General features: G+C 34.8%; 3 protein-coding genes and 3 long non-coding RNA genes across 7 annotated transcripts in view; 2 read left to right on the top strand and 4 right to left on the bottom strand.

Annotated features, from left to right (window-relative positions):
- The window catches only part of LOC136810947 (zinc metalloproteinase-disintegrin-like EoMP06), a 179,583-nt gene that overhangs the window by 140,920 nt on the left and 11,442 nt on the right, over positions 1 to 27,221 (bottom strand). The gene's annotated exons all lie outside the window — the stretch shown is intronic.
- Positions 332 to 687, bottom strand: LOC136811008 (uncharacterized). The gene is made up of 2 exons (XR_010847189.1): positions 653 to 687; positions 332 to 451 (listed from the first exon to the last, which is right to left on the bottom strand). It is a non-coding gene; the product is annotated as an uncharacterized lncRNA (long non-coding RNA).
- LOC136811009 (uncharacterized) lies at positions 11,693 to 12,459 on the bottom strand. Its single transcript, XR_010847190.1, has 3 exons — positions 12,401 to 12,459; positions 12,108 to 12,229; positions 11,693 to 11,863 (listed from the first exon to the last, which is right to left on the bottom strand). It is a non-coding gene; the product is annotated as an uncharacterized lncRNA (long non-coding RNA).
- Positions 14,981 to 15,581, bottom strand: LOC136811010 (uncharacterized). The gene is made up of 3 exons (XR_010847191.1): positions 15,536 to 15,581; positions 15,239 to 15,340; positions 14,981 to 15,019 (listed from the first exon to the last, which is right to left on the bottom strand). It is a non-coding gene; the product is annotated as an uncharacterized lncRNA (long non-coding RNA).
- LOC136811037 (uncharacterized) lies at positions 22,294 to 24,080 on the top strand. Its single transcript, XM_067067640.1, has 3 exons — positions 22,294 to 22,461; positions 22,595 to 23,150; positions 23,260 to 24,080. Exons 1-3 carry the CDS (start codon positions 22,294 to 22,296, stop codon positions 24,078 to 24,080), a joined length of 1,545 nt encoding a protein of 514 aa, XP_066923741.1.
- On the top strand, positions 24,093 to 25,349 carry LOC136811038 (uncharacterized). Its single transcript, XM_067067641.1, has one exon. The coding sequence runs from the start codon at positions 24,093 to 24,095 to the stop codon at positions 25,347 to 25,349; it is 1,257 nt and encodes a 418-aa protein (XP_066923742.1).

The raw sequence follows: 27,221 nt of genomic DNA on the forward strand, positions 1-27,221 counted from the left end.
GTTCAAGTAAAAGGGACCGAAGAAAGGTGGTACTACTTAATCGAGCAGATTCAATTTAGATGTTTAGCTCGACTCCTCAAGTGGCTGACCACGCTGGTAAGAGTATAGTCGGGCAGAGAAATGACTGGTTAAGACAATTGCTTGTAAAGTCTAGTTATTTGATTCGATGAGGAAATTAGTCCAGACGTGGATACTTTGCTCTTACCTTTCTATAATCTATTGCGTATTCTTGCTTTAGAATAAATATTTTTTCTTGGGAAAATAATTGGAAATGGGAACCACTTCAACCGAATGTTTAATGGATTTTTCAATAAAAGATGAAAGAGATATGTCATATTAAAGTATAAATCTCTTAAAGAAGAAGAATATTGTACATTTGTTAGAATATACTATATATCTTAAAATATCATTCGTTTTCCTTCTGGTCTTGTAGAGAATAGTCGATTGGGACCTACAAGTAAAAACAGGAAAAGTTAAAAGTAAATATCGCACATAATTAATTTTAGCAAGTAATCGGATTTTGCTTAAAATACACTTTATAGTTTTGACGAAAATTTACAGTAACTGTTACAAGTTATTCTTGGAAGCATCGCAAAAAAGATTTTTCAAACGCTGATAAGTAAAAATAAATCCGATTTACTATAAGTAATACCTGTTGTCTCGTGACGGGTGTATGTAGATATATGAAATAGGTATAAAATAGGTAATGAAGTTCGTTATCCATCGTCAAGATTGATCTGCAGAAGTAAAATTAAGATATAAAGTAGATAGCATTGGGTTTTAACCATTTACAAATCACGTTTTGGAAAGTCCCACATAAGCAATAATAGTCATTAGAAATACTCAACTTGCTAGTAGATTAAAACACTCGAAGACGATATAGCTAAATAATAAAGTTGAATTTCAAACTTTTGTGATTGGTTGATCTCCAGAAGCATTCACCAATCTATGGACGAAAAAAAAAAGAAGTTAAAAAGACATCAAAAGAATCCGTGTCAATCTTTTTTATTTAAAATATATTTTAAACAGGTTGTAAAATGTTTATCTTTCTTTTGACACGGAACTGGACGGTCATGCCAATGTAGCGTGTTTGATTTGAGGGGCGTTTGAAATTTTTGGCTTGTTTTTTGCTTATCTTTGATTGAAAAATTGTTTTTTTGCTGATTATTTGGTTGTTTTACTTGCTATTTGTTTGGAAATATCATGAGTCAGGGTAGAGTCCTAAGAAACTCTTCTGATGCTGCCAAGCATGAAGACATTTTAGAGCAGAAACTACTTGAGTTTGGGAAGAAATTGGCTACTAAAGAAGATATTGCTGACATTAAAAATCTATTTACCAAGTTGTACAATCGTCTTGCCAAACAGAAAAAAGGATTCTTTCTCTTGAGGAAGATAGCATTCATCATGAAGATAGAATTGAACTTCTAGAAAAGTCAGTTTCTGAACTCAAAAACAAAGTCAATATTTTATGTGATAAGCTTTGTAGATTTTTTGACCAAACAAAATGACCATCAAGAGCAATATTCAAGGAGATATTGCTTAAGAATCAACGGCATGGAAAAGTCGGCTGACTTTTTTGGTCTACCACTTGGAGATTTGAATGAATTTTTTGTTGGTCCTGGATTCAATTCTACATCTCCATCTAAAGTAAGCTGAGTGAATAGCAAAAAACTTGTATCGTAAGTAAAGGGTTTTCTATTTGTATGTTGGCATTGAAAGTATTGTAAGTTTGGGTGGTGTTTTACTTTGTGCTCTGTTTGACGTTGCAATTCTGAGTGGCGTTTATAGTCCTGCTTGACTTTTGTGGCGTTTATAGTCCTGCTTGACTTTTGTGGCGTTTATAGTCTTGCCGTGCTTGAATTTTGTGGCGTTTATAGTCGTGCCGTGCTTGACTTACGTGGCGTTTATAGTCTTGCCGTGCTTGACTTACGTGGCGTTTATAGTCGTGCCGCGATTGACTATTGTGGCGTTTATAGTTGTGCCGTGCTTGACTTTCGTGGCGTTTATAGTCCTGCCAAGGTAGCTACTAACTACCCTGACGGTGCCTGTGCTGGACTTGGCTGTTACAAGCTCTTTTTGTGGGCATTTTTTTTGTTTTCTTTGTTTTTTTTTTCTTTGTTTTTTTTTTTTTGTTTTCTTTGTTTCTATTTGTTTATTTTTATTCTTTTATGCCTCCTTTATGTCTTTTTTTTTGACAACAAGAATTTTTAAGTTACAAGAATGTCCTAGTAATATAAAATAATTATTCTTTTCTTCCTTCTTCTAACGAGTTGAATTCTACTTTCCTCTTGTCTCTTTCTGTTTATTGACAGTCCAATCACCAATTACAAAATTTGCCAGAGAAAATTTCAAAATTTCCAATTGATTAGTTGATGTAAATGAATGCAGAGTATTCGAGTACTGGTCGTTTAATGCAATCACAAAGCTTTGGAATATCTTTCGGGTTGTTTTTTGTTGTTTTGTACTTTATTTATAGCTTATCTTTAAAAAAGATTACAGTAATTCTTAAATCTGAAGGACTAACACTTATGTACTCATGCATAAAAAAGCTAAACATTTGAAAAGTCTATAATGGAACATTTCGAATCATTCGAATGTTTGAACATTAGAATCATTTGAATGTCCAAATTGTGACACTGCAAGAGCTCATTTTATACCTCAATAAACAACACGAAAGGCATTTGCAGCATTTTTGGCCAGATATATATGTTTTTAGAAAATTGGGCTCTGTCACATGTTAGATAGTACCATTTTGCGTCAGTTTGCAAAGTTTCATTAAAAACAAAAGTATATGTTAATGTATGTATGTTAATGTATATTTCTGGCCAAAAAAGAATTTTACTCAAAATCGGCATCGGCTATATTTTGAGCATTGCTAATGCGCATCTTTATGGAAAAAATCAGATAAAACTAATGATGAAATCTCAAAAAAATGCTAAAAAAACTGGATTTTCTCGTTCAATTCCGACATTTTTGGTTGGAATTGAATTTTTTCTAGAAATTGGGCTTCATCACATTTTGGGCATTGCCATTTTGTGTTATTGTGCCAAAAATCAGCAAAAACTAATGAGCTAATCTCGAGAAAAGCTGGCAATGAACGAACAAACGAACGAACAAAATGGTTAATTTTTTGGACTTACAAGGTAGGTTCAAAAAAATTGTTGCAGCTGCAGGAGTGGTTTGTGTGTAGGCAGGGGAAACTTCAGTGAAATACGACTAGTTTATTAGTCTAAATATGCACAGTTCCTTTTCCATAACTCAATTGTGGGGCATTGGTATTATGGTTGACCCTCTCTTATTCCATCTCAAGGGGAATTTCATCCAATAAGCCTATCAAATTATAGAGCGTCGTTTATGAGACTTTCTTGTTGATTTTAAATTTTATTGAATTAGGAATCTTATTGAATATAAGAATGTCGAATCAGAAATTGTCAATAAAATATTGCACTTCATCTGTGCTTAACATGCAGTGCATCACGACAAATAACTTGAATGCGGCGGGGATTAAGACGTCGCCACGATATGTGATGTCCTTTATATTGTCTACTGGGAATGTTTCGCTGACCAAATTGGATATATGGCTTTCCACAGAATCTGACAAAGAATCTATAAAGTATAGAGGAAAGAATAATATATTTCTAGCTAGAGAATTTTTTTTCTGATATTGATTCACGTAACTTACATATAATTTTGAATTTTAGTAATTCCCACAATAAAGAAAACATTAAAGAAAACCATTATTGCTAGAAATTATCTTACACATTCTACTCCATGAGAGGTCAGTTTTCTTGATTTTCTTTGTTGCATCGCAGAAGAAAGTGTAGCTATTCAAATTATGGAAGACATCGTGTCGGTAGCTTGGCAGCAAACCGGACTTGATTTTGATGAGAAATTTTTTGATGTCATACCAATGATTGCCAAAGTCATTAACAGAGACTTGTTTCAGTTTTATGTCAACTTTATCAAAAGTAACCTTTTAAAACTCTGGTCTGTTTTCAATAAGAAAGAGAATTTAGGCTCATCCCTCGACCTGTGCTTTCTATTTTTTACGTCTTATTTTTCTTTTCGCGTTTTGACTTCGTACGAAGTGGGCGTAAGAAATTGAACTTTTACAAACTTGAATTTGAACTTTTACAAAATGGAGAATCATGACAACTCACTGAGGGATGCTGAAGCATATATTGATGATATGGCTGAGTATATCAAATCTAAAGAAGCCAAGGAGAACTTTAAAGAAAGCATCGTTGACGAAATTGCATCAACTATCAAAAAGGACATTCATGAATTTGTTATGGAAAGTATTGCACCACTTAAAAAATCATCTTTTGGAAGGGAGTCCTTTTCTTTAGAAAGTTATGATCACAAAGACCTGATCCATCACATGGCAAAAGAAATAGATTTTCTTAGAGAAGAGTTGATCTCAAAAAATAAACTAATCGAAATGCTGTTATCTCGTAATGAGGGAAACACTAATGGTAATAAAAAATCAGAAAGTCAGAACACTGTTACAGAGGAAAGTAATAAAAAAGACAATACAAATGACAGAAAAGATAAAAAAGAGAAAGCCCTTTCTAAAAAACGCAAAAACGAGAAACCAGATGAAAGAAGAGAGAATACAGAAGAGAACACAGAAGAGAATTTGAGAGAAAGGAAAAAGGTGTATATTATTGGAGACTCTATGCTGAACGGCCAGAAAGAAGTTGGATTTAGAAAACTTCAACATGATGTAAAGATCAGACCACACCCCGGTGCTAACACGGAGGATTTGATCGATCACATAAAGCCTATTTTGAGAAGGAAAAAGGCTGATGTCATGATCATCCATGGTGGAACAAATGACCTTACGAGTGATGGTGAAACAACGAAAAACTTGGAAGCTATAAATCGCATTGCGAAGAAGATCTCACCAAGAACGAAATTGGTAATTTCAAACTGTGTTGTTCGTACTGATACTCCAGATGGTCCTGATAAAGTTACAAATTTGAATACAGGTTTGAAGAAAATGTGTGAAAATATGAAATTTGATCTTATAGACAACGGTAACATTACAGAAAACCAGCTTTCAAGAGGTAAACTTCATCTTAACAATCATGGGAATTCTCGCCTTGCCCAAAATTTTATCAAATATATTAGGGACTTGGAATGACGCACGAAAGACACAAACTTAGACAAATTAATTTCTCTAAGAAAGAAGTCAAAAAACCCGACTATTGGATATCTAAACATAAATTCTTTTCGTAACAAATCTGATAACCTGTTTGCCCTTACTGGCCATCTTCTTGATATCTTAGTTATTGCAGAAACAAAATAAGATGCTGCCTCAACCAACGCCTCCTTGAAAAAACCCAATTTTAAGCTTCCTTACCGAGTTGATGTAAATAAAAAATCAGAGGGTATGTTGGTGTATATAAGAGAGGGTCTTGCATCTCGAAAACTGAAGATATACAGTAGCAAAGGCATACAGATTATTATATTTGAATTACGGCTTAAGAAAAACAGTTGGCTCATTCTAGCCATATACAAAAATCCAAAAATTAAGATTAAGCAATTCATTGAAAAACTGTCGGACCTCATGAATGAATTCTTAGGTAGATTTGATCGTTTATTAGTATTAGGTGATTTCAACACTGAACCGTCTCAAACTGACTTAAAACAATTCATGGATAGATATAACTTATCAAATTTGATCCAACAAAAAACTTGCTTCAAAAAACCAGAGGGAACTTGCATTGACCTTATTTTAACAAACTGCAAGTCTAGCCTTCAACATTCCCATGCTGTTGAGACTGATTTAAGTGATTTTCATCTAATGCCAATAACTATGTTTAGAGAAGGCTACGAAAGTCTACCTCCACAAACCATTCAATATCGAGATTTTTCTAAATTTAAAGGCTTTGATTTTAATTTAGAACTTTCTCATACCTTAAGAATATTCCAACCGATAGATTATAGTCAATTTGAGCTAATATTTACTAATATTTTGGATAAATATGCCCCATTAAAGAAAAAGACTATCAGAGGCAATGACAAATCTCACATGACAAAGGAACTTAGGAAGCAAATCATGAAGCGCTCTCGCTTAAAAAATATTTCAAGAAAAACAAAACTTCCTGAGGATATCCAAGCCTATCATAAACAGAGGAATTTGGTAGTAAAATTAAATAAAAAACAAAAAAAATCTTATTTTGAGAGTATAGATACTACCAAAGAAAAATCCCTCTGGAATATGTGCAAGCCTTATTTTACCAACAAAGGCTGTTACCAAGGCAAAATTGTCCTAGCTGAGAAAAATGACATTGTTTCTGACGATCAAAAGATTGTTAACATATTTAATAAATACTTTAGAGACATTACAAGAACTCTGCCCATTAAACATACTGGAAAGAATTTTGATAAATTCTCTGAGCCAGTTCTCGAAGCCCTTAATCACTTTTCAGATCACCCCAGTATCATTAAGATTAAAGCAGAGACTTGTAATGATAATCTCCAAGATATATTTCAATTTCGATGTGTAGATAATAATGAGGTTCGTAAAATCATCCTCTCACTAAATCCAAGAAAATCTGTCAGTGGTGATTTACCGATTAATATCTATATACTGATATAACTATCAGTCGATATTTATTTAGATTTTATAACAAATTTTATTAATTCATCAATCCAAAGCAACGTTTTTCCAAACGAACTAAAATTTGCTGACATCAGTCCCGTCTTTAAGAAAGAAGACGAGATGGATAAAGTGAATTACAGACCCATAAGCATACTGCCAGCAATCTCAAAAGTTTTTGAACGTGTGCTTTTCAATCAACTTAACACATTTATCGAACCTAAATTTAGCAAACTTCTCTGTGGATTTCGGAGAGGTCACAGCACACAACATGCTATGTTACGCCTTCTCAAAAGATGGCAAGCATGTTTAGATAAAATGAGATTGTAGGCACTGTCCTTATGGATCTGTCAAAAGCTTATGATTGTCTGAACCATGAGTTACTTATTGCAAAGTTACAAGCCTATGGAATCGGGGGTCCAGCTTTGCTTCTTATCTATAATTACCTAAAAAAACGAAAGCAAAGGGTTAAAATTGGATCAATTTTCAGCGAATGGCTTGAGATACTTTCAGGAGTACCACAGGGTTCAATCTTAGGTCCTTTACTATTCAATATTTTTATTAATGATATAATTAAATTTGTAGAGCAATGCGACATTTGCAATTTTGCTGATGACAACACTATCGATAGTTGTGGAACCACTGAAAATATCGTCTTGAAAAAATTGCAAAACGATTTAACTATTTTAATATCTTGGTTCGAATCCAACTATCTTGTTGCAAACCCAGGAAAATTCCAAATGATGCTATTAGGAAAAAATATTGATAATTCTAATATTTCAATCAAGTATAAGAATGTTACTATAAAAGCAAAAAATTCAGTTTTGCTACTAGGAATTATTTTTGATGAGAAACTGAATTTTAACCAACATGTAGACAAAATATGTTCTACTGTAAGTAGGAATACTACAGCTCTTCAGAGGATAAGGAAATATTTGAATCCCGAAAAAGCCCTCACACTCTGTAACTCATACATCCTTTGTCATCTTAAATATCGCCCCCTCATTTGGATGTTTTCCTCAAGAGCATCCAACGATGAAATAAACAGAGTGCATAAACGGGCTTTACGTGTGGTACATTCAAACTTTTCTTTAGACTATGGAGTTTTATTAAACCGTACAAATACTGTAAAAATCCACATTCAAAATTTACAATATTTGATGGTGGAAATTTTCAAATCAATCAAAGGTTTGAGTCCAAGCTTCATGGCAGAAATTTTTCAAATAAAAACAGTGGTATACAAACTAAGATCCACAAAACTCTTAACTCTCCCTGAAGCTACTCGCTATACCTTCGGTATTTACGGTTTATCCTTTAGAGCATCTTTATTGTGGAACCAATTACCTAAGAAGTTGAAATTACATGACATTCAAACTCTAGCCAAATTTAAAACAGAGATAAAACGTTGGAAAGGCTCTAAATGCTCATGTAACATCTGTAGGTAATTGGCCCTAAGGATCTCGTCGTTTTTACTTATTATTTTGATATTGTTGGATTTTATTAGTTATAAATTTACTTGATTTGTAATTACGGTACCCCAACATTAAAGAAAGATATTATTATTATTATTATTATTAAAAGGAAACCCCGATTAAAATTATATTTGCAAGCATCCATGAGGGAGCAGTCGTTTAGAATTAAATTCAGTGTTGATATTTATAATCCGAAAGATTTAGTAAACAGTGACCTTGTCAATGATTTCAAAGTTAATAATATTATTCTACACTTACTGTCTGCTTCATCATCCGATTTTTTCTTGATTTCGTTCCAGAACTCCATCAAATACTCAATCTGTCCTGCACTTGTTGATGAAGCATCCATCAAAAAGACTTTCAGGGCATATGGAATCAGGGCACACGTTACAAAGTTACATGACCCCATCTCCATTTGAACTGATTGGAACTCGGGGGGCAGTATCTCGTCTCGCAACTTTTCAAAGAGGTATTCTTGTATATCTGGCTTCAACAATTCTATAGATAAAAAGTGAAAATTCTTCGTTATAATGCGTGTTTTCAGTAAACTTAAAGACATTTTCTCCAACTTGATTAGAAAAATATACAACCCTGTCACAAATGCAACTCTTTATAATCAGTGCTGAAAATGGGAATTTAAAATTCAGAATCGAAATGCTTACCTTTAATAACTAAGGTAGACGGTAGCGTCATCAAAACAGTTTTGTTCAAGGTTTTTGACTCCACGACTTCGTGTTTATTCTAAAAAGCATAATAGTTCAATTTAAAAAGGTAATTTCATGTCGCCACAGCTAATAGGAAAATGGTTGACCCTAACATAAGGTTTGAAAAAAAATAACATTTATATTGACTATCTAAATTGACTTTAGGATTATTGAAAATCTAAGTACAAAGTAGTAAATGATCCAATCTTCCAATCGGAATCATTCATGCAAGCTCAATTATCAAGTTTTTGGAAATGCAAATCAGTTAAGTCCTGAGAAATCGAGTAACTTTGTGAATCCTCAGTCTACTTACCGGTAATAATGTTGACTGGTTATTTCCTATGCCATAAAAGGCATTGTACCGGTAGGAGTCGCATCTACCAGGCATGCGTGAAGTGTTCTAATAGCTCTTTACGGTGATCGATAAAAATATCGATTTCTGATGTCGTTATATTTTGGCACTTTATCCAAATGTCCTGTGCGACATGGATAGGTATTGAAGACACTAAATCAAAAGTAAATGCACTTAAATAAGTAAGCGAAAAAATATCAACTTCATGCTTCAGCGATAAAATAGATTGTAGCACGGCGATCTTAAATCGGATTCAAAAATGTTCAATTTTGGTCATAAAGAAAAATCGATGATGTCTGAAGACGTGATTCTTCCTTTATCTGATGAAAAACTAAAAAGCGAATATTCAGTGAAAATTTCAAAGTTCTACTCCTGTCCAATCCGGAATAATTCCAATTCCGATTTTGAGGGAGCTCACGCGGGATGTGGCGGGATATTGAGGGAGCTGAAAGTAAACATTTCCAAAATTATCCTATTTTGAACAACTATCTTAAAAAAAAAATTTTGTGTTAAAATTGTACATACTAGGGCTTTATTCACCCAAAGAATGGGGTGCTTTTAAAAACTTTTACAGCACTTTTTACAAAAATAGACCTTCGATTTCTCCGATTTTTAAACATTACTCTAAAGATCGCAGTGTAGTGAAGTAAAGTGGTACTTTGAATCAGATTTCCTATCTTTAGTTAATAATTGGTCATACTTGAGCCCTTCATTTGTGAAAACGCTAGTTCATACCTTTTTGATGATCATAGTATTTGGCGATCTGTAATTTATGAGAGACATCCATTGATTCTAGAATAGAAGAAAAATAAATAGGGAAATTCTTCATGACAGAGAGTCGGTCCCTACAAGAAATTACAGTTTGAGCTCTACTTATCTACCTGATTTCACATGACGTGTTCAACAAACAAAAATAGGGTTGGTATTTTAAAGGGATTCCTGGGTTATGAAAAAAAAAAGACGAAAGCAACTACGAATGTAAAATAAAGACTACTCGTTGTCCTACCTTTTGTGTTAGGATCTACAACCGTTGCCTCGCCATCGTCATTAATTTCATTAATTTCAACCCTATTTTTGTTTCTTGAACGCGTCATATTAAATTCATGTTTTTCTCCATGAAAAAATCGAAATTTTCAGCCAAAACTTTTTGTGCAATAAACTTACAAAAGTCCATGTAGAATTAAACAGTAAACTCAGTGTTATACCTTTTGCGTTAGAGTCAACAACCTCCGTGGCCTCGTCCTTGTTAGTTTCATCAATTGATTCGACAGTTTCTAAGATATTAAAAATGCATGAATAGTATCGAATAATATCATCATTGACTAGTACAAGAGAGTGCTATTTAAGAACTTTCCCCAATTAAAGTAGTTTTGAAGACGCTAAATCAAAAGTAAATGCACTTAAATATGTAAGTAAAAAAATATCAACTAAAATGATACAAAAAAAATGATCAAAAAAATATCGAATTATTAACCAGAATAAATGACCTTTCTTACTCTCCGTCGGTTCGTCGACGCAAAAATGAACGGCTGGCTTTGATGATCTTTCGTAATCTTCATTTCGATCTTCACCATCTTCATCTTCATTTTCGTCATCTTCGGAGAGGTACGCAAATTGTTGTTCGACGTTCACCGATTTTGTAAGTTTTGGTCGTTTGGTGGGTAACCCTGAATATGGAAAAGAATGCTTTACAGAAATTCACATTATTCAGTTCGGTACTGTTTTAAACTTTGATGCAATGGAAAACAATTCTAATTTTTTATGTAAAACTCATCATTACATTATTAATAACTTTTTAAGCTAAATAAAGAGATTAAATTACCAATTGATTTCTGAAAATCTTCCATTTCTTTTATATTTTTTTTGGGTTTCGCTAAGAATGTGCTTGTTTCTTGTGAATCGTTTTTGGAGTTTTGTTCTTCGGTAGAAATGGTCGATGATGGTGCATCATCTAGATTAAAAGTAGGTTGAACATGGTATGTCGAGAAAACTAATTCAGGGTTGATATTCCTGTTGACACCAACTAATTTTTAGGGGGTGTTATCCGTTAGTTGTGAAAAAATATTGCTGTTTTTAAAAGAACTTTTTGATTTCTAAATTCCAGACCTGAATTTGTCATATCAAGATGATGAGTAGAATACCCTTAAAAGACCACATCCTTAAAATACAATACAACTCTTTAAAGGCATAAAGCATACTTACCACCATGTAAAATCTTTTTCATGTCTCTTCGCAAGGCCTGACCTTCTGGTGAGTTTCTATTCTACGGAAAAAAGTGTTTAAATTGTGAGAAGGAGTTTAAAATAAATTTCTTCATATCATTTCGAAGAAACAAAATTGGGATTGACTTTCATAGATATCATTTTTAAAAGAACGAGGCAGGATAATATAATAATTTTGAAATTAAGACAAACCCTGTACAAAATTTCAATCTCAATGTTGGAGTTTTGGTATTCTTATACCCAACCCTAAATTTGTCAAAGGAACACAATTTTACAAAATTGCTAATGTCGAAGTTCGAAAATATATTCTTACTTTCAAACTTTTGAAGCTCTTGCTCAAGCTCATCATCGCTCAATTCCTTGTCTGTAACACCATTTTCCTGTGCAAAACGTTTTGCGTTGTCTTTCATCCATGTACGAAGGAGTTCAGGTTTGGGTTTCCCCGGTTTGATTTTTTTACGAATGGTTGTTGCTGCCTTCCGTAAACTCTCGTTAATCCCAAAAGCCTTCAAAAAAAGAAAAAGATTCTAAAAATGTAAACAATATTGGGCTGCCAAGGAATTAGTACTTTTCTCCACATGCACAAAAAGTAACAGTAGAATAGAATGGATAAAAAGCCTCTCCAAAATACGCTTGTTTTAATAATTGGTAATTTCAGAGCAAAGTTTTGATGGCTCAAGAAAGGATAATACACTCTCAAAAAATTCAACAGAATATTTTAAAGGGTATAACAACCAAACGTTTACTCACATCATAACATTTCAAACTGATCAAAATTGCCTCCCGCTGCATGTACCTCTGTACATAAAACTTTCTTGAGGTCGAAGGTTTGTGCTTCATGAAGTGTGTGGCAAATGTATCAAAATCAATATCTAATGTAAAAGAAGTTGCGATCTTGAAAAAGTTGATATACAAACCGTCATTCGGGTAAAGGTTACGCAAAGACAATTACAATATTAAAAATCATGCTAACTCTTTGAGTTGCAGTCAAATTGGTTTCATTTCTTGATGAACAAGTATAGTTCAAATACTTGATAGTTTACCTTTATTATTCGCGAATTCTGTCGCTACTGCAATTCGAATTCGCGTAGGGGAGACGCTTTGGTCCTAATTGCCGAACTTCAGTACTTCTGATTCCTTAATGGACTTCGAGATGGCTTTTGTAGTGGCGTTCTGGTTAAGAACTTCATGTGTTACATGGGATAAAAAGATTTTCCTGTAAAAAAGAAGATATTGGTTGTTTGTAATGCATTGAGACACAGGCTAACTCTAACCCAACTTCTTTATTTCAGCGTATTTGTTAGGCTTGTTCGTACAATCCTAACCTTAGTATCTAGCAAAGACTAGCATAGAGATTGTGACAAGTGAAAAAAGGCCCTTAACTTTCACATGCAATTCCCGTCCCCATTTAAAGGCTAGACCTTTAAGAGTTTACACAAGATTCGCATTTAGCCTATGATTTTATCCAAATAACTAGAATATTTTCACCTAATGAGACTGTCAATAGGACAGAAATAGAATTTTATCAATCGGAAACATGTACATGAACAGAGTATTATACCACTGATGATTGTATAGCTCCTTCTGGAAAATCACTCTTGAACTGAAACCATTTCATCAAGAAAATACGGACTTACTTTTGATAGTCTTCTTTTTTCTTCTCCAAACATTTGTCGATGAAAAAGAGACGACACCTTGTGATAAACATTTTAAATAGTTTATAGTGGTTCCTCGAGAGAACGATAATTTTTGCTCCGTATAAAATAGAAGTTTTATAGTTTTCATTTCGTAAAATGAATGCATTGAATTCTTCGTCCCACTTAGCCTCGTTGAAATCGTAGAGCGACATTTCCATCAGGTTTGAGGCCCTAGAAAAGAAGTTAAACTTCCATGATAATTTGACCCCAATTGGAGTATCACTTAAACCTACTACGTTTCAAATTTTCAAATTCAAATAGTCAAACAAGAAAGTCGTGGAAATTTTTAATTCAAATCCGTACCAAAATTCAAAATCTCTTACCGGACACCATTGGTGAAAGAAGGTCAACACAAGGAGAACGTTGCGAGCTGCAAAAGATTTTGTCAAGTTATACTCGGTGTTTTCATTCAACAGCTCGCTCGTGACGCATTGCACGTATGAGGTGTTTCCATAATGAATGAAATGGTTAGACGTCAACAGGTTGTCCAACTTATATTGTTTAAGTTGATGTTGACGCTTTGAAATCAATCCGCTCAGTCCTAAAATGGTAAGAATTGTCTCATAAAATACAATCACAAATCTAATCTAGAGGTCAGAAGTTAAAGTCGAATAATATTTTATCCCGTTCTTTATTTATTCATCATTTCACCTTTGGCTTCAATGTTTTTGAAATTTATTAAACGCGATGAAAAAAGACATTTTTTGTATAATGCTAAGAAATTTATTATACCAACCTCCGGTCAACGAAGCGATGACTTCTTTGAACTGTGTAATTTCGTCATACACCAGCCCGTAAAAAATCTTTTTGACCACACAAAACTTTAACATTTTCATGATAGCGTTTAACTTCGCCGTGATGGTATTTGGCTTATAGAGGTCTCCCTGCATGTGAATGGGCTTTTTTAGTTCGTCTTCGATGTCTCTGACGTATTTGCGATACCACCGGTCTGAAACGTTTTCGGGTGTTAAAGCAGTTTTTAAACCGGTTTTAAGGTCAGGATCAAGAGCTGTCTAAATCTGAAAATTAAAAATAATAATAACAATTATACACATGATGAATGTTTTAAATGACTTGCTGCGAAAATATTTGAGCTTTTAAACAACTCAAAAATCTTTTCCACGAGGAGGCACTGTGAACAGAACGAGAACAGTTAAAACAGAAAAAAAGCTTTAGGAAATAATTTCTAAGAGAAAATTTAAAGTAAAATCATCCAGAAATTTTAAGGGAAAAATTACCTTCAAGACGTGAGTGTAGTACTCATTGGCGTTTTTAGGCGAGATCCGACAGCATAATACCATCCATTGTTCAAAATTGAGTAAAAGTGTCTTTCCGTTTTGGAATAAATACTTTTGTACACGTTTATCGGTTGAAAATTGAACATGGTGGTCAGGAGTCATCAAAATGTAGTCTTGTAGTTCAAACACAGCCACGTGATCCAGACTGGAAAACGCGAGACTATTTGATGCTCTCATGGACTTTTTTTGAGTTGACGTTGCCGACGATCTGCAAAATAAAAGACTTATGCTTATTCATTGAGTTCCTCACGAGTCAACCCTTTTTTTGTTACGTGGACATATGCAAAAATAAGTTCGATTTTAATTTCTGGTTAACAATTCAATATAAAAGGAGACAACAATAAACTTGTATGTTCGAATATGTCAATGTAACAAAAAAGGGTTGATTTTTGAGGTGGAACCATTTCTCTTAAAACATTACCCAAGATTAGGGTTGATCTTAGTTTAAACTGCCAAGCTGAGGTGATATGTCTTTTTTTCATCTCTAACCGTTACAAAGGGATTTATGGCCAAATGAGTTTATGATGTTGATACTAACCTAGATCGGGAATGAAGCGACTCCGGCGCCTCCGGTGAGGCTGAACCACATCTTGGAGATGGAGACGTGCTTTTTTGTTGACGATATGACCGCGAACTTGATGTTACCGTCGATAAAGATTTCAATGAACTGTATAAGAAAAAAGCAGTGACCCGTAAACTATAAGTTTTGCCCTATATCCTGCCCTATTCTTAATGGTTTGCCAAAGTCTTCCACATTCAAGTACAATTTCATTCACGTTTTCAAAGATGGATTGGACTTAATAATGAATGACTTGAAAAGAGTGAAACCTTAGTAAAGGTTCTAAATAAGACTTGATGCTTTAATGTGCAAAATATTATGACATACCCAGTCTTTCTTTTCTTTGGACTTGACGTATGTTCTTTTGCCGTTGAAATTGAACTACGCCTGGACGTACTTGTTTCGAATGAAGATAAAGTTGATGGTAACCTATATAAAGATTAAAAAAACAAAATATGTTTCTTTGCAATAAGATCAATGAATATATTAAGTCAGTTACTAACTCAATACTTTCCATTGGAAAAAGAAAAAAAGTAATTATAGCTAAACCAAGCCCATCTGCACTCTTAAAAGTTTATTTACAAGTTCTGCGAAACAGAAAATGAAGGAAATTCATATACTTACGTGTTGTGTTTCATTCTTGGAAATGAATCACGGAAGTTGAGGAAATCTTTCATCTTACGTTGGCAGGCTTGGGTTTCAATGTTAATCTGGGCTGCGTCCTTGATTTTATGTGGTTTGCTTCTTAAATGAGTATCTAGACGGTCATAAAACTTGTTGCAACCCCGGCACAACTTCGGTCTTGTGCTATCATGGGCCTTTAATCGAGTGCACCAATTGTACATCCTGTGTAAAGAATGAAATATATCTTGAAAAAAAATGATCCTATACAGTGTATGAAATATTTATCCTACAAAGGAGATCGAGATTCCATTCTTTCTTTGTATGAATAAAAATATTAGGGCTGAGCTCACTTCTGAGGTGTCAATAATAGAAAATACAGTTACCTCGATACCACGGGTGTCTGTTTTCGATTAAATTAAAATGAAGTACCTGTGGCGATAATTTTGCTCCATCTGAGCCATTTCCTTATCCCACAAGTGGTGCTTGCTCGTGAGGTGGGTAGCGATATTTGGTCCATAGAACCCCGTAGGGCAATCTCGGTAAGGACAGGTCGTTTCCAGCTTCTTGTGTCCTTTAGGGGTAACGTATTGCTGTAATAACAATAATAACACGATTTTAGATTTAAAATGACTGGCCATGGAATAAGGGCTATTCTTTTTGAGCAACTCAGTCACCGTCTCATCCAGTTCGCTGCGAAAGATGACAAATAAATAAATGAAAAAAATCAATAAATAAACAAACAAACTTAAAACTAGAACGGAAGTGACAAGATAAAATTAGAAAATTGATTATGCAAGGATGACATGAAAGTGAAAACGAAAAGGATGAAAGCAAGACCCTATCCCTTACCTTCACGGAATCATATTCCCCAAACTCCTTCATTAGTCTTTCTTTCACTTTTGATATCAGCGACAACTTTTTAGAATTGGCCAAGTCAACTTTCTTTGAGAACCTTTATATATATAAAATTAATAACATGAATTTTTGGTGGCATGCTGGAAAAAAATTCTACAGCCTTTAGACACCTGAAAAATTGTTTCCACAAAGGGCCATTATCAACAGAACGAGAACAGTATCCAAAACGAAGAAAGAATAATAAGTTATTGTTGTGAAGTTTTACCCTTTTCTTTGGATTTAATTTTTCGAAGGTCAGTAGGTGAACCGTTACATACCTTTCATTCATCGGGTAATAATGTATATTCGATACATCTTGTTTCTTTGCTTTTTGTTTGCTTTTTGTTTGCTTTTTATCTTTCTTTAATTTTCGTGAATATCTTTCGGCTTCTTCGTCGGTGTCGTCTCCTTCGTCGGTGTCGTCTCCTTCAGTGTGAGTCTCGTCTTCGTCTTCGTTTTTGTTTTTGTTTTTGTTTTTGTTTTCGTTTTCGTCCTCGTCTACGTCTTCGTTTTTGTTTTTGTTTTCGTTTTCGTCTTCATCTTCGTCTTCAGCTTCCTTTCCTTCATCAAAAGAAATATAAGGATAAAATTTCATATGCCAGGTCAGATGGCAAGAGTCGCTACTTTTTAATTGTAAAAATGAAAGAAAAACCTGATCATATATTCAAGATGGAGATCGTTTCATTTAAGAATTGCAAAAGTACCTGACGGCTTAAATTTTTTTCGAATTATTTTCAACAGTGTGCTAATTTAGGTCCGGAACCCGTGAAGACCGGTTTTGACGCGTTGGATTGTAAAGAGCGCTTCCACTAACGCATTTGTCCGGCTCTGCGCTTTATAGATCACAACTTTGTCAATGTTCAAAACTGAGAGCTCCATGATGATGGTAAAGATTGGGATGTAGTTCTAAAAGGTAAGTTGATTGTATGATTAATATTTAGCTTTGTATTTTCATAAACAGTAATTAAAACATAAAGTAGTTGACTATTTATGCACGAGAAAGCATAAAAATACAGGTTGTTTTTCAAACGGCACACGGTGATTCTTATATGTCTAATTTACATTTTTTAAATAATATTTTAATAAAGTAAAAATTTGTAAACTTACTCGATCTTTCTCTTCAATGAGTGGTAGCAGCTTGTCAATGAATTGTTTATACTTTGCCAACACCTCTTTTTTCTCATCTACAAATGAAAGTAAAAACCTAAGTAATATAGACAACGATAACAACATCATATGAACTTTAAAGACTGTAATACAAAATTCTAAGTTTGACCATGAAAAAAGCTTCAAGAGAATCTGAAATCAACTGTGCCTATGATAAAAATGAATAGTCGTTTGCCCATTACGTAAACACCACAAAGTAATGAACAAATACTATATTGAAATTCAGTTTGGGTTTTTATTTTTAAAGACAGTGTCAGCCAAGCAGATGTCATCCTTCTTCCTTTTAAACGGAATTACGTGTTTTGACGTTAATTTGCGTTTCTCCAGGGGGAGGGGGGGTGAAGCAGTTAGTACAAGACATCATGCCGGTTAGTATCGTGGTGGTGTGCCATATGAATTGTATAAAATCACTTAGTACTCAGATGTACTAACTGCAAAAAAAGGTGGTCCCCCCACTAAAAATTTGCCAAATTTTGGTACTAACTGCGTAAAAAATAGGATTTTGTGAGATAATTTTCAAAAAAAAGATCGCATTTTACGAAAAAAAATTTGTTTGAAAATTAACTTTTTTTTCAAATTTTCGAAAATCTTTTTTTAAATCTTAAAAAACAATTTATTGGTTGCCATAAATTTGATTTTCTAAATTGTCGTTTTTCTTATTGACAGCTATGGATAGCTTTAACATTAGTCGAAAAATTTTCATTTGACAGTAACAATGATGCATGTGAATAGAAATATGCCTATCATACTCTATAATTAATAATAATTACTTATTATCAACAACAGAGCGGCACAAATCACTCAAAAAATCTTGTACATATTTTCAAAAAATACCAAACTAATCTCAGAAATTTCTAAAATCTCAAAATATCGCAAAAAAAAGCCCAATTAAAATCCCGTAAATCCTCACAATGCCAAAAAACCCCTAAAATTTTAAAAAATTGCGAAAATCTTTCGATATGGTGCACTTTTCTTGGAAGTGATTTACCCCTCACTGACAATTATATAGAAAAATTATAGAACAAAATACTGTACAAATTCTAAATTTACAGTTCTAAGAAAAGATTCCCAAAATTCCCAGTTGGGATCCTTTTCACTTTTTAGTTTAAACTTTAGAATAAACTTTTTCTTATGACTTTAAGTATTTGGTAATATGATATTACCAGGGAAGAGACGTAATGTTGACATTTTCAATTTTTATGTTCTTTTGAGAGTCCAATTTTATTTCTGCCTTTTTTAACTCAATTATGTTTGTTATTGGTGAATGTTGCAATCTCAGTTCATTACTGAAGTGTGTGAAGTGTAATATGGTTAGATCTGTAATCGAATAGTTCTTGAGTTTTTGGAGTTTTAAGTCTTGAAATTATGATAGTGTTATTGACGTTGATGGATCAGTACATATACGATACATATACATTTTTTTTTTTTTATTATTTTTTTTTTCTGTCTAAAGAATTAGCATTAGCTGGACCTGCAAATGAATTCACTGCGGTTGAGATTGTAAGACAGGGCACGATCTGGGGCCCGCTTTTATGTGCGGTATCTACAGAGAAAATCAACAAGATGGGGGAGAGAGCTATCTACAATTACGGTCCAATTGAAATTGAACCACTCGTTTTCGTAGATGATATTTGTAATGCAGGATTTGTAAAGACAATCGAAACTTCAATACGCAACTGTAAAAGAATGGAGAAAAAGAAAAAGATGACTTTCAACGTCGAAAAGAGCAAATATCAAGTAATTGAATTTGACAAGAAAAATAAAACAAGGCCTTTTCCTGAATTGTAAGTATTATTCTCAGAACCAAAAAAAACCATCCAAGAAGTTTAGTAGATTGGCTCAGTCACGAAGCATTGCGGCTGGCGGTTACCCACAGTCAGCCGGTTATTATATAAGATTAATTTCATTGGTTGTCCAGTTGTCGTTTGACTTAAATTTTGTTGTTTTGTGTTTGTTAAATATGTAGGTGATCCTAATTCCCTCTTCATTATATACTTTCAGGTTAGTTGCCATCATACTGTCCAGTATCCCCTAGATCAATGGATTATTTTGCACCTTCACGTGGTTGGTACGAAATCTTTGTAAACACTGACAAAGTCTGCTAATAAGATGAGTGAAACCATATTTAACTTAAAGGAAACAACAGAATGGAATAATTCAATCAAAATGATGATGTGTAGCTAACATTTAGTTTCTTGGAAGTTTTTCGATTCAAAATTTTCCCTGTAAACTGGATATCAATATTTGTCATGTAATATCATCTCTGGAAAGTACATCTTGATTTGATTTTGACATGTAATTGCCAATGCAAATGAATTTGGATGCATAATGTATTTATATATAATATAAAATTTATAACACAACAACTGAATTTTGATACCAAACATAAAACATGCTGCATTATGTACATAATGAATAAATGAGTTTCTGATGACATATGGTCTGTTTTCAATTCGGATTTGGGGCTTTTTACCCCTGGTACAGGATTCCCTGCTTGATTTGGCAAACAGTTCCAAACGAGACACCAGAATGGGGCTAGACTACAATTTCAAGATGAACCAACTATAGAGATTTCAGCTTCAGTACAAATTCTAGTTTTGGATACTTTAATGCATCACATTAATCAATTTTCTAATGAAATACTCTTTTCTTGAGCAGTCTAAATAAAATAGTTTTGCTCTTTTTCTCTAAATTTTCATTTGAAATGGCAAAAGGCTTTTATTATTAATCTGCTTGAAATCATTTAAGTCACCTTTTGGCAGCAATAAGATAAATAAATTTGACATATAATAAGAATCAAAATTATATTAAAAAATTTTAGACAGTTTGGTAAATATTATTATTATTGTTATTGCTATCATCACGATCAGATAAAGATTTTTGTATAATTTATAATCTTTTGTGTGCTATTGTATTATTTTGCTATCATTTTTTCACTTTTTTGTGTAAAGTTCAAAAAGTTCTTAAAAAAATTCATGATAGTTTTTTTTTTCTTTTTACACCTCCTTTCTCTTTCCTTCATTTTTTCCATATTTTAGAGGCCACTCTTTTATTGGTTCTTAAAACACTTTAACCCAAAAAACTATCTTAGTTTTACCAGCTTCATTCATGGTACCTTGGGCATAAAAAGGTGGCTGTTTTAGCCAATCTAGAGGGTCGAAATTCAAAAATTTTCTGGCCCGTCGGGCCCAACCATGGTCGGCCCTCCTTAGACACTATATATAGCTGAATCACTATATATAGCTGAATCTTTTTTGCAGGGTATCCTAAAAATCCTAGATACGCCCCTGGCTTTTGTCAGGAACTTGCTGACATAAAGAAGTTGGATCCAATCAAAACCAGACACGATCCTGCCAAAATCTTACGAACTATCACTGGACTGATCAAAGTACTGAGAGACTTAATTTCTCTTGCTGAGCAACATAAAATTGAAAATCAACTTTACTACGGCGATTGTTTGGATCAAGTGTACCAACTCTTGGACGACACCAGATTGGACAAATGGCTAGCAACAGTCTGTGAGGAAGAGATCACTGAGAAACAAAAGTGGTCAAATCTCATCATCTTCCTGGAGAAGGACGTCAAACTTCTCCAGCAAAAGCAACTCATCAAACTCCCAACCAACAAAGACGATAAAGATAGCAAGTCAAAATCAGGCAAATCAGGATATGGAAGTCATCATGTCCCACCAAGTCAAGACCCTGAACCAGCTTGCTACTTCTGCGACGGCAAATGTCCATCTGAGCATATTCAAACAAGAGGACCATGGGGGAAGATGGTAACTCAATATTTTGCCTGTAAACAATTTGTCGACAATACTCCACGTGAACGACTGTCAACTCTGAAGCGCAAAGGATTGTGCTTCCAATGTCTACTACCCGGAGCAAAATTGTCAGAAGGCAAACACAGAGATGGAAGGTGTCAATATGAATTTGTCTGCAAGCACCCAAGTCATTCATCATGGACTGTTAAGAAGCACGTATTAGTCTGTGATGATCACAAAGATACAGATGACAATCAAACTCTTCTTCAACGTTTTAAAGACAAATTCATCAATCGAAATCAACAGCTTCCAACCTTCATCAAGGAGATCAAAGTCTCATTTCACACTGACTGTCACATCAATGCCATGCCATCTGACAACATCCATCATTCAAGCACTGGCATCTACCTATTACAACAAATTTTGGTCAACAATCAGAAGTTCAAAGTATTCTTCGACAATGGCTGCAGTGACTTTGTCATTCGAAAATCTGCAATCAACCGATTAGGATCATATGCTACCCAAATCTTCAGTGGAAGTGTCAACATTGGTGGTGTGGGTGGAACATCAACTCAATCCTCACATGGCATCTATCTTGTCAACCTACCTCTGCACGATGGTGACATGATCCCGATGAGAGGTATATGCCTTGATCAAATTACGCAAACTCAACAGGAAGGAGAACCTCAAAGACAAGGAGGATATCATCAACTCCGAAAAGAAGTTACAAAATCTCGGATTTGTCGATTATGTACGCAATTTGCCAAATGACATTCAACGTCAACTTCAGATTCAGACGAAGCATTTCATCCTATGGCGAGCGGTATGGAAGCCAGGATCAGTCAGCACCCCATGCCGAGTCGTATTTGACGTCTCATCACAGACATCAACCGGCTTCAGTTTAAACGACATCATTGCAAAGGGTCGCAACAACATGAACCTTCTCCAAGAAATCGCTATTCGCTTCTTGATCCACAGAGCTGCATTCACCACAGATGTATCAAAGATGTACAACACTGTCAAATTGTGTGAAGAACACTGGTGTTGTCAACGATACGTATGGCAAGAGGAGCTTGATCCACAAAGAATACCAGAGGAAAAGGTGATAAAGACTTTAATTTACGGTGTTCGATCCGCAGGGAATCAATCTGAATATGCCCTCCGAGAAATTGCCAGACTATCACAAGACCTGTATCCAGAGGCATCCAAGATCATTTTCAATGATACATATGTAGATGATTGCGGAGAAAATTGGAGAAAATTCGATCGAACTTGCACGTCAACGCTCTCAGGAGCTCGAACAAGTCGTCAACAAAGGTGGATTTCAGTTAAAAGGTATCGTCATCTCAGGAGAAGATCCACCGGAGACAATGAGTGAAAATCAACAGAGTGTAACCGTTGCAGGAATGAAGTGGTTTCCAAAGCAAGATGTCATCTCATTGAACATTGGGGAAATGAACTTTGCTCCAAAGAGAAGAGGAAAGAAATCAGCATCATCAACCAACATCATCCCTGACAAGCTAACAAGACGTCACTGCGCATCAAAAGTCGGGGAAGTTTTCGATCTTCTTGGAAGAGTTACTCCCATAACCGCACAGTTCAAGCTTGATCTTCATGACCTTGTTATCCAAAAGTTCGACTGGGACGATGTGCTTCCTGATCACCTCCGCAAACTTTGGATCAACAATTTTGAGATGATGCAAGAAATCAACCAACTTAAATATCAAAGGACAATCGTACCATCTGATGCTATCAACCTTGAAGTTGAGACCCTGGACTTTGCTGATGCAAGCCAATCCCTTGTATGTGTCGCAATTTATGCAAGATTCAAGCGTCAATCCGGAACCCCGGACCCACTCATCTCAACTCGTTTTGTCGCGATCACGGATTGTCCCAGAAGGAATGTCTCAACCACGCGCAGAGTTATATGCTGCCTTACTGAATTCACACACTGGCGAAGTTGTCCGAAAATCACTTGAGAATTGGCACCAATCTGCAATCAAATTTTGCGATAGCCAAATCGTTCTTCACTGGCTCAGCAATGACAAAAAGACGTTGAAACAATGGGTTCGTAGCCGAGTTATCGAAAGTTTACGTTTCACACGATCCAATCAATGGTTCTACGTTCAAAGTGATCATATGATCGCAGATATTGGCACTAGAAGAGGACCTTCAATCCCTGATGTCGATAATGATTCTCGTTGGTTCAAAGGAGATCCTTGGATGAAACTCAACTATTCGGAAATGCCGATCGTCAAGATTTCCGATATCAAGATGTCCAAATCTGAAGAGTCTCAAGCAGCCGTAGAAATTTATCACTCTGAGGTTCATCACTCCAAGCAGTCAAACCCAATTATAAGGATCATGGATGAAGTTAACAAACGTCTGGAATTCAGCAACTACCTGATATCACCGCTCAAGTATCAGTTTCGAAAAGTCGTGAACATCATGGCAATCATCTTCAAATATTTCAGAGCATTGAGGAAAAGAAGAAAATCACCAACCAATTCACCACTTCCTCTCAAAGCTGATTCATCATTTGTCTTCCTAGTTGAGGAGGACATAACATCTGCAAAGAATTATTTCTTCCGAAAAGCCACCCAAGAGATCAAGAAGTTTCTACCATCAAAAGGAATCAAGGACATCACATCAGAGCAACACAGTATCCTGAAGTACACCGGTCGGATTCTTGACACTAATGACATCACAATTGTTGGCTGATTTACCAATTCAATGAGAGACTTATCTTCATCAACATTCCGTGTACCTGTTTTGGACAAATTCTCACCAGTAGCAGTAGCAATTGTCAACAACATCCATTGGTATCACATCACCGCAAAACACTCCGGTGTGGAAACTACTCTACGATTTGTTCATCTTCAAGCCTACATCATTGAGGGACGGTCACTTGTAAAGATGGTACGCAGATCATGTCAAAGATGTCGCTATCTGTTGAAAAGAGCCGTAGACGTTGCAATGGCACCTGTCTCCAGACACAATCTCACCATTGCCCCCGCCTTCTATGCAACTCAAGTTTATCTTTGTGGACCATTCGATTCATACTCAGCACACCACAAACGCACTACAGTCAAGATATGGCTTCTCGTTTTCTGCTGTGCCACAACTTCAACAACAAACATAAAAGTTATGGACGATTACAGCACTCAGTCGTTCATCCTTGGCTTCACAAGATTTTCATGTGAAGTAGGATATCCGAAAACCCTACTTTGCGACGCTGGCAGTCAACTCATTAGAGGCTGTCAAGACATGCAGTTCAGCTATCTCGACGTCAAACATCAACTCTTCATCAGTAATCAAGTTGATTTCGAAGTTTGTTCTGTTGGTGCTCATAACGAACACGGCAAAGTTGAACGAAAGATCCGTGAAATCAATTCATCCATCAATGTTGCACACCGACAAAAGTTATCTACACTTCAGTGGGAGACACTTGCTTCCTCTATCGCCAACAGCATCAATAATATGCCCTTAGCCATCAAGGGTACAATCGGAGATCTGGAAAACCTCGATATTCTAACGCCAAATCGCCTCAAGCTTGGTCGAAACAATGAAAGATCACCAGTTGAACCAGTTCAGCTTGTAAGCAATCCGAGCAAGCTTGTTGATGAAAATTGTAAGATATTCAGTTCATGGTTTGAGAATTGGCTTTTGTCACACGTCCCAAAATTACTGAAACAGGAGAAATGGTTTACTACGAGTCATGAAATCAAAATTGGAGATATTGTTTTATTTTTGAAAAATGATTCGAAAATATCTTCAACGTATCAGTATGGAAAGGTTGTTAATGTTGAATTTAGTTCCGATGGTTTGGCTCGTCATGCTAGTGTACGTTATATGAATGCTAATGAGAAAGTATTTCGTGAGACACGTCGTTCCACACGAAATTTAGTTATCATCAATCATGTCGATGAAGTTGATTTGTTTTATGAATTGGGAAAGAACACTTTAAAGAACTTTTCAAAAATCAAATAAATTTTTTTTTTGTCTTTATGGGGGGAGTGTAGAAAAATCAGTCAATTTTCATATTATATAATTCACACAAAAAATTTATTCAGGTTATTTTTATTTCATTAAATTTATCATATTTGTTCAATGTAGGTCATTTTTGTCAATGTTTACATTTTATACTCAATGTAGGTCATTTTGGTAATGTTTATTTTCAATGTAGGTCTGTATTTTATACATTGTTTACATTTCTACCATTTTCATGAGTCATCACTTTTTGGTGTCCAGTCCACATGACGCTAGACTAGGGCTTGCATACTTCTTCATGTCATTCACAATCAAGCTCACAAGGAGTAAGGAGCTCAAATTAAAACTCAAATTTTTTCAATATGGTCAACATTCAATACTTTCAATAGTCAAGTTCAGACTTTGAAATTCAGACAAATTTCACAATGCTTTCATACTGGCAGGCTGGTAGGTTTTGCTTTCTTGTTTTGCTTTTCTTTCTGCCTTTTGCTTTTTGCCTGTCAGTTGTGGCCATTTTGTTTTCATAGCATGCTTTGGCGGCCATCTTGGATTTTCAGCATGCTTAGGTTAGGTCATCTGTACTTAGATTTTCTCAAACATTTTCAATATTTATTTTTCTAATCAATTCAATTTCAAGACTTAACTTTGTCAATCAAATTTATTTCATTTAAATCAATCAATCAAATACTTATTAGTTTATCATATTTCATTTTCAGTTTGAACATACGTCAATCAACGTTACAAATACCTGTCGTCTGAATCATTGACCCCCTCAACCGCCCTTGGGTAGTCTCAGTCATCATTTCGACCCTCATATAACAACATGAGTGCTTAATTGAATATTAAGAAGAGAAGAAGATAAAAAATGCGCTGGATAATTTTCATTGTAACAGTTTGGTCAATCATTGCTGAAAGTTTGAAAAAAAATTTCCGACGCAAAAAAAAACTTCAGCCAATTAAAGGCACATTGTGCTTATGTTTACTATGTTTGCTACATCGTCTAGGCTAAAAAAATTGCGAAAAGACAAGAACGTCATTTTTTAATGAGTGTTGTTATGATTTGGCTTGAAACCAATAGATTTGTTGTTATAGACCAATAGAAATTTAGGCCAGCCTCAGCTAAACTTACGATATGCTTATAAAGTTGAAACAGCTTTACAGTTATGGTATTCAGTTTAGATGTTTTTAAAACTCGTTGTCCGGGGGGGGGGGTAAATCGCTATAGGTCTCGAGACAGAATCAAGCAAGATTTGAAGGTATCCATTTGATATTTGACAAACCAGTCGTGAAACCAGGGCGTATGTTCATGCCATACATCTTCAAGGCTAGCAAGCTAAAAAAGATCAAAATGATTATCTTTCATAAGCTGTTTTCAATTTAATATATTTAACGTTAGAGTTTACGTTGATCAAAACGTCATTTACAAATCCTACCAATCCTTCGGGTTGGTGTAATTTAAGATGCACGATCTAACGATTTACGATGCACGATTCGCGATCCGTGCATGAAATATGTTAATTCATGCGTAATTATAGCCTGGATATCCAAGCTCAAAATTTTAGAAAAAATAAGTTTTACCTCAGCCAGACAAAGTTCTAAAATTATAGAGCTTGGTTCACCTAGAAATCAGGTGAACCCCTGTTGACAGATTTTCCTGCATGAATCCCATGGCTGCAAATAAATATATGCACATAATGACATGCATAATTTCAAGATGGTACCCCAGCAGTGATAAATCAATTTAGAATGGCAGCCTTGACCATAAAATATAGACAGTGTGGTGGAAAGTCTGTTAGACAGAAAGTGCAAAGTAAATTTTGGAGAAAATTTTTTTCAAAATATTCAACCCAAAACAGCAATACAAAATTGGCC

This window comes from Clytia hemisphaerica, unplaced genomic scaffold (assembly GCF_902728285.1).
Source record: "Clytia hemisphaerica strain Z4C2 unplaced genomic scaffold, Clytia hemisphaerica genome assembly, whole genome shotgun sequence".
Taxonomy (NCBI): domain Eukaryota; kingdom Metazoa; phylum Cnidaria; class Hydrozoa; order Leptothecata; family Clytiidae; genus Clytia; species Clytia hemisphaerica.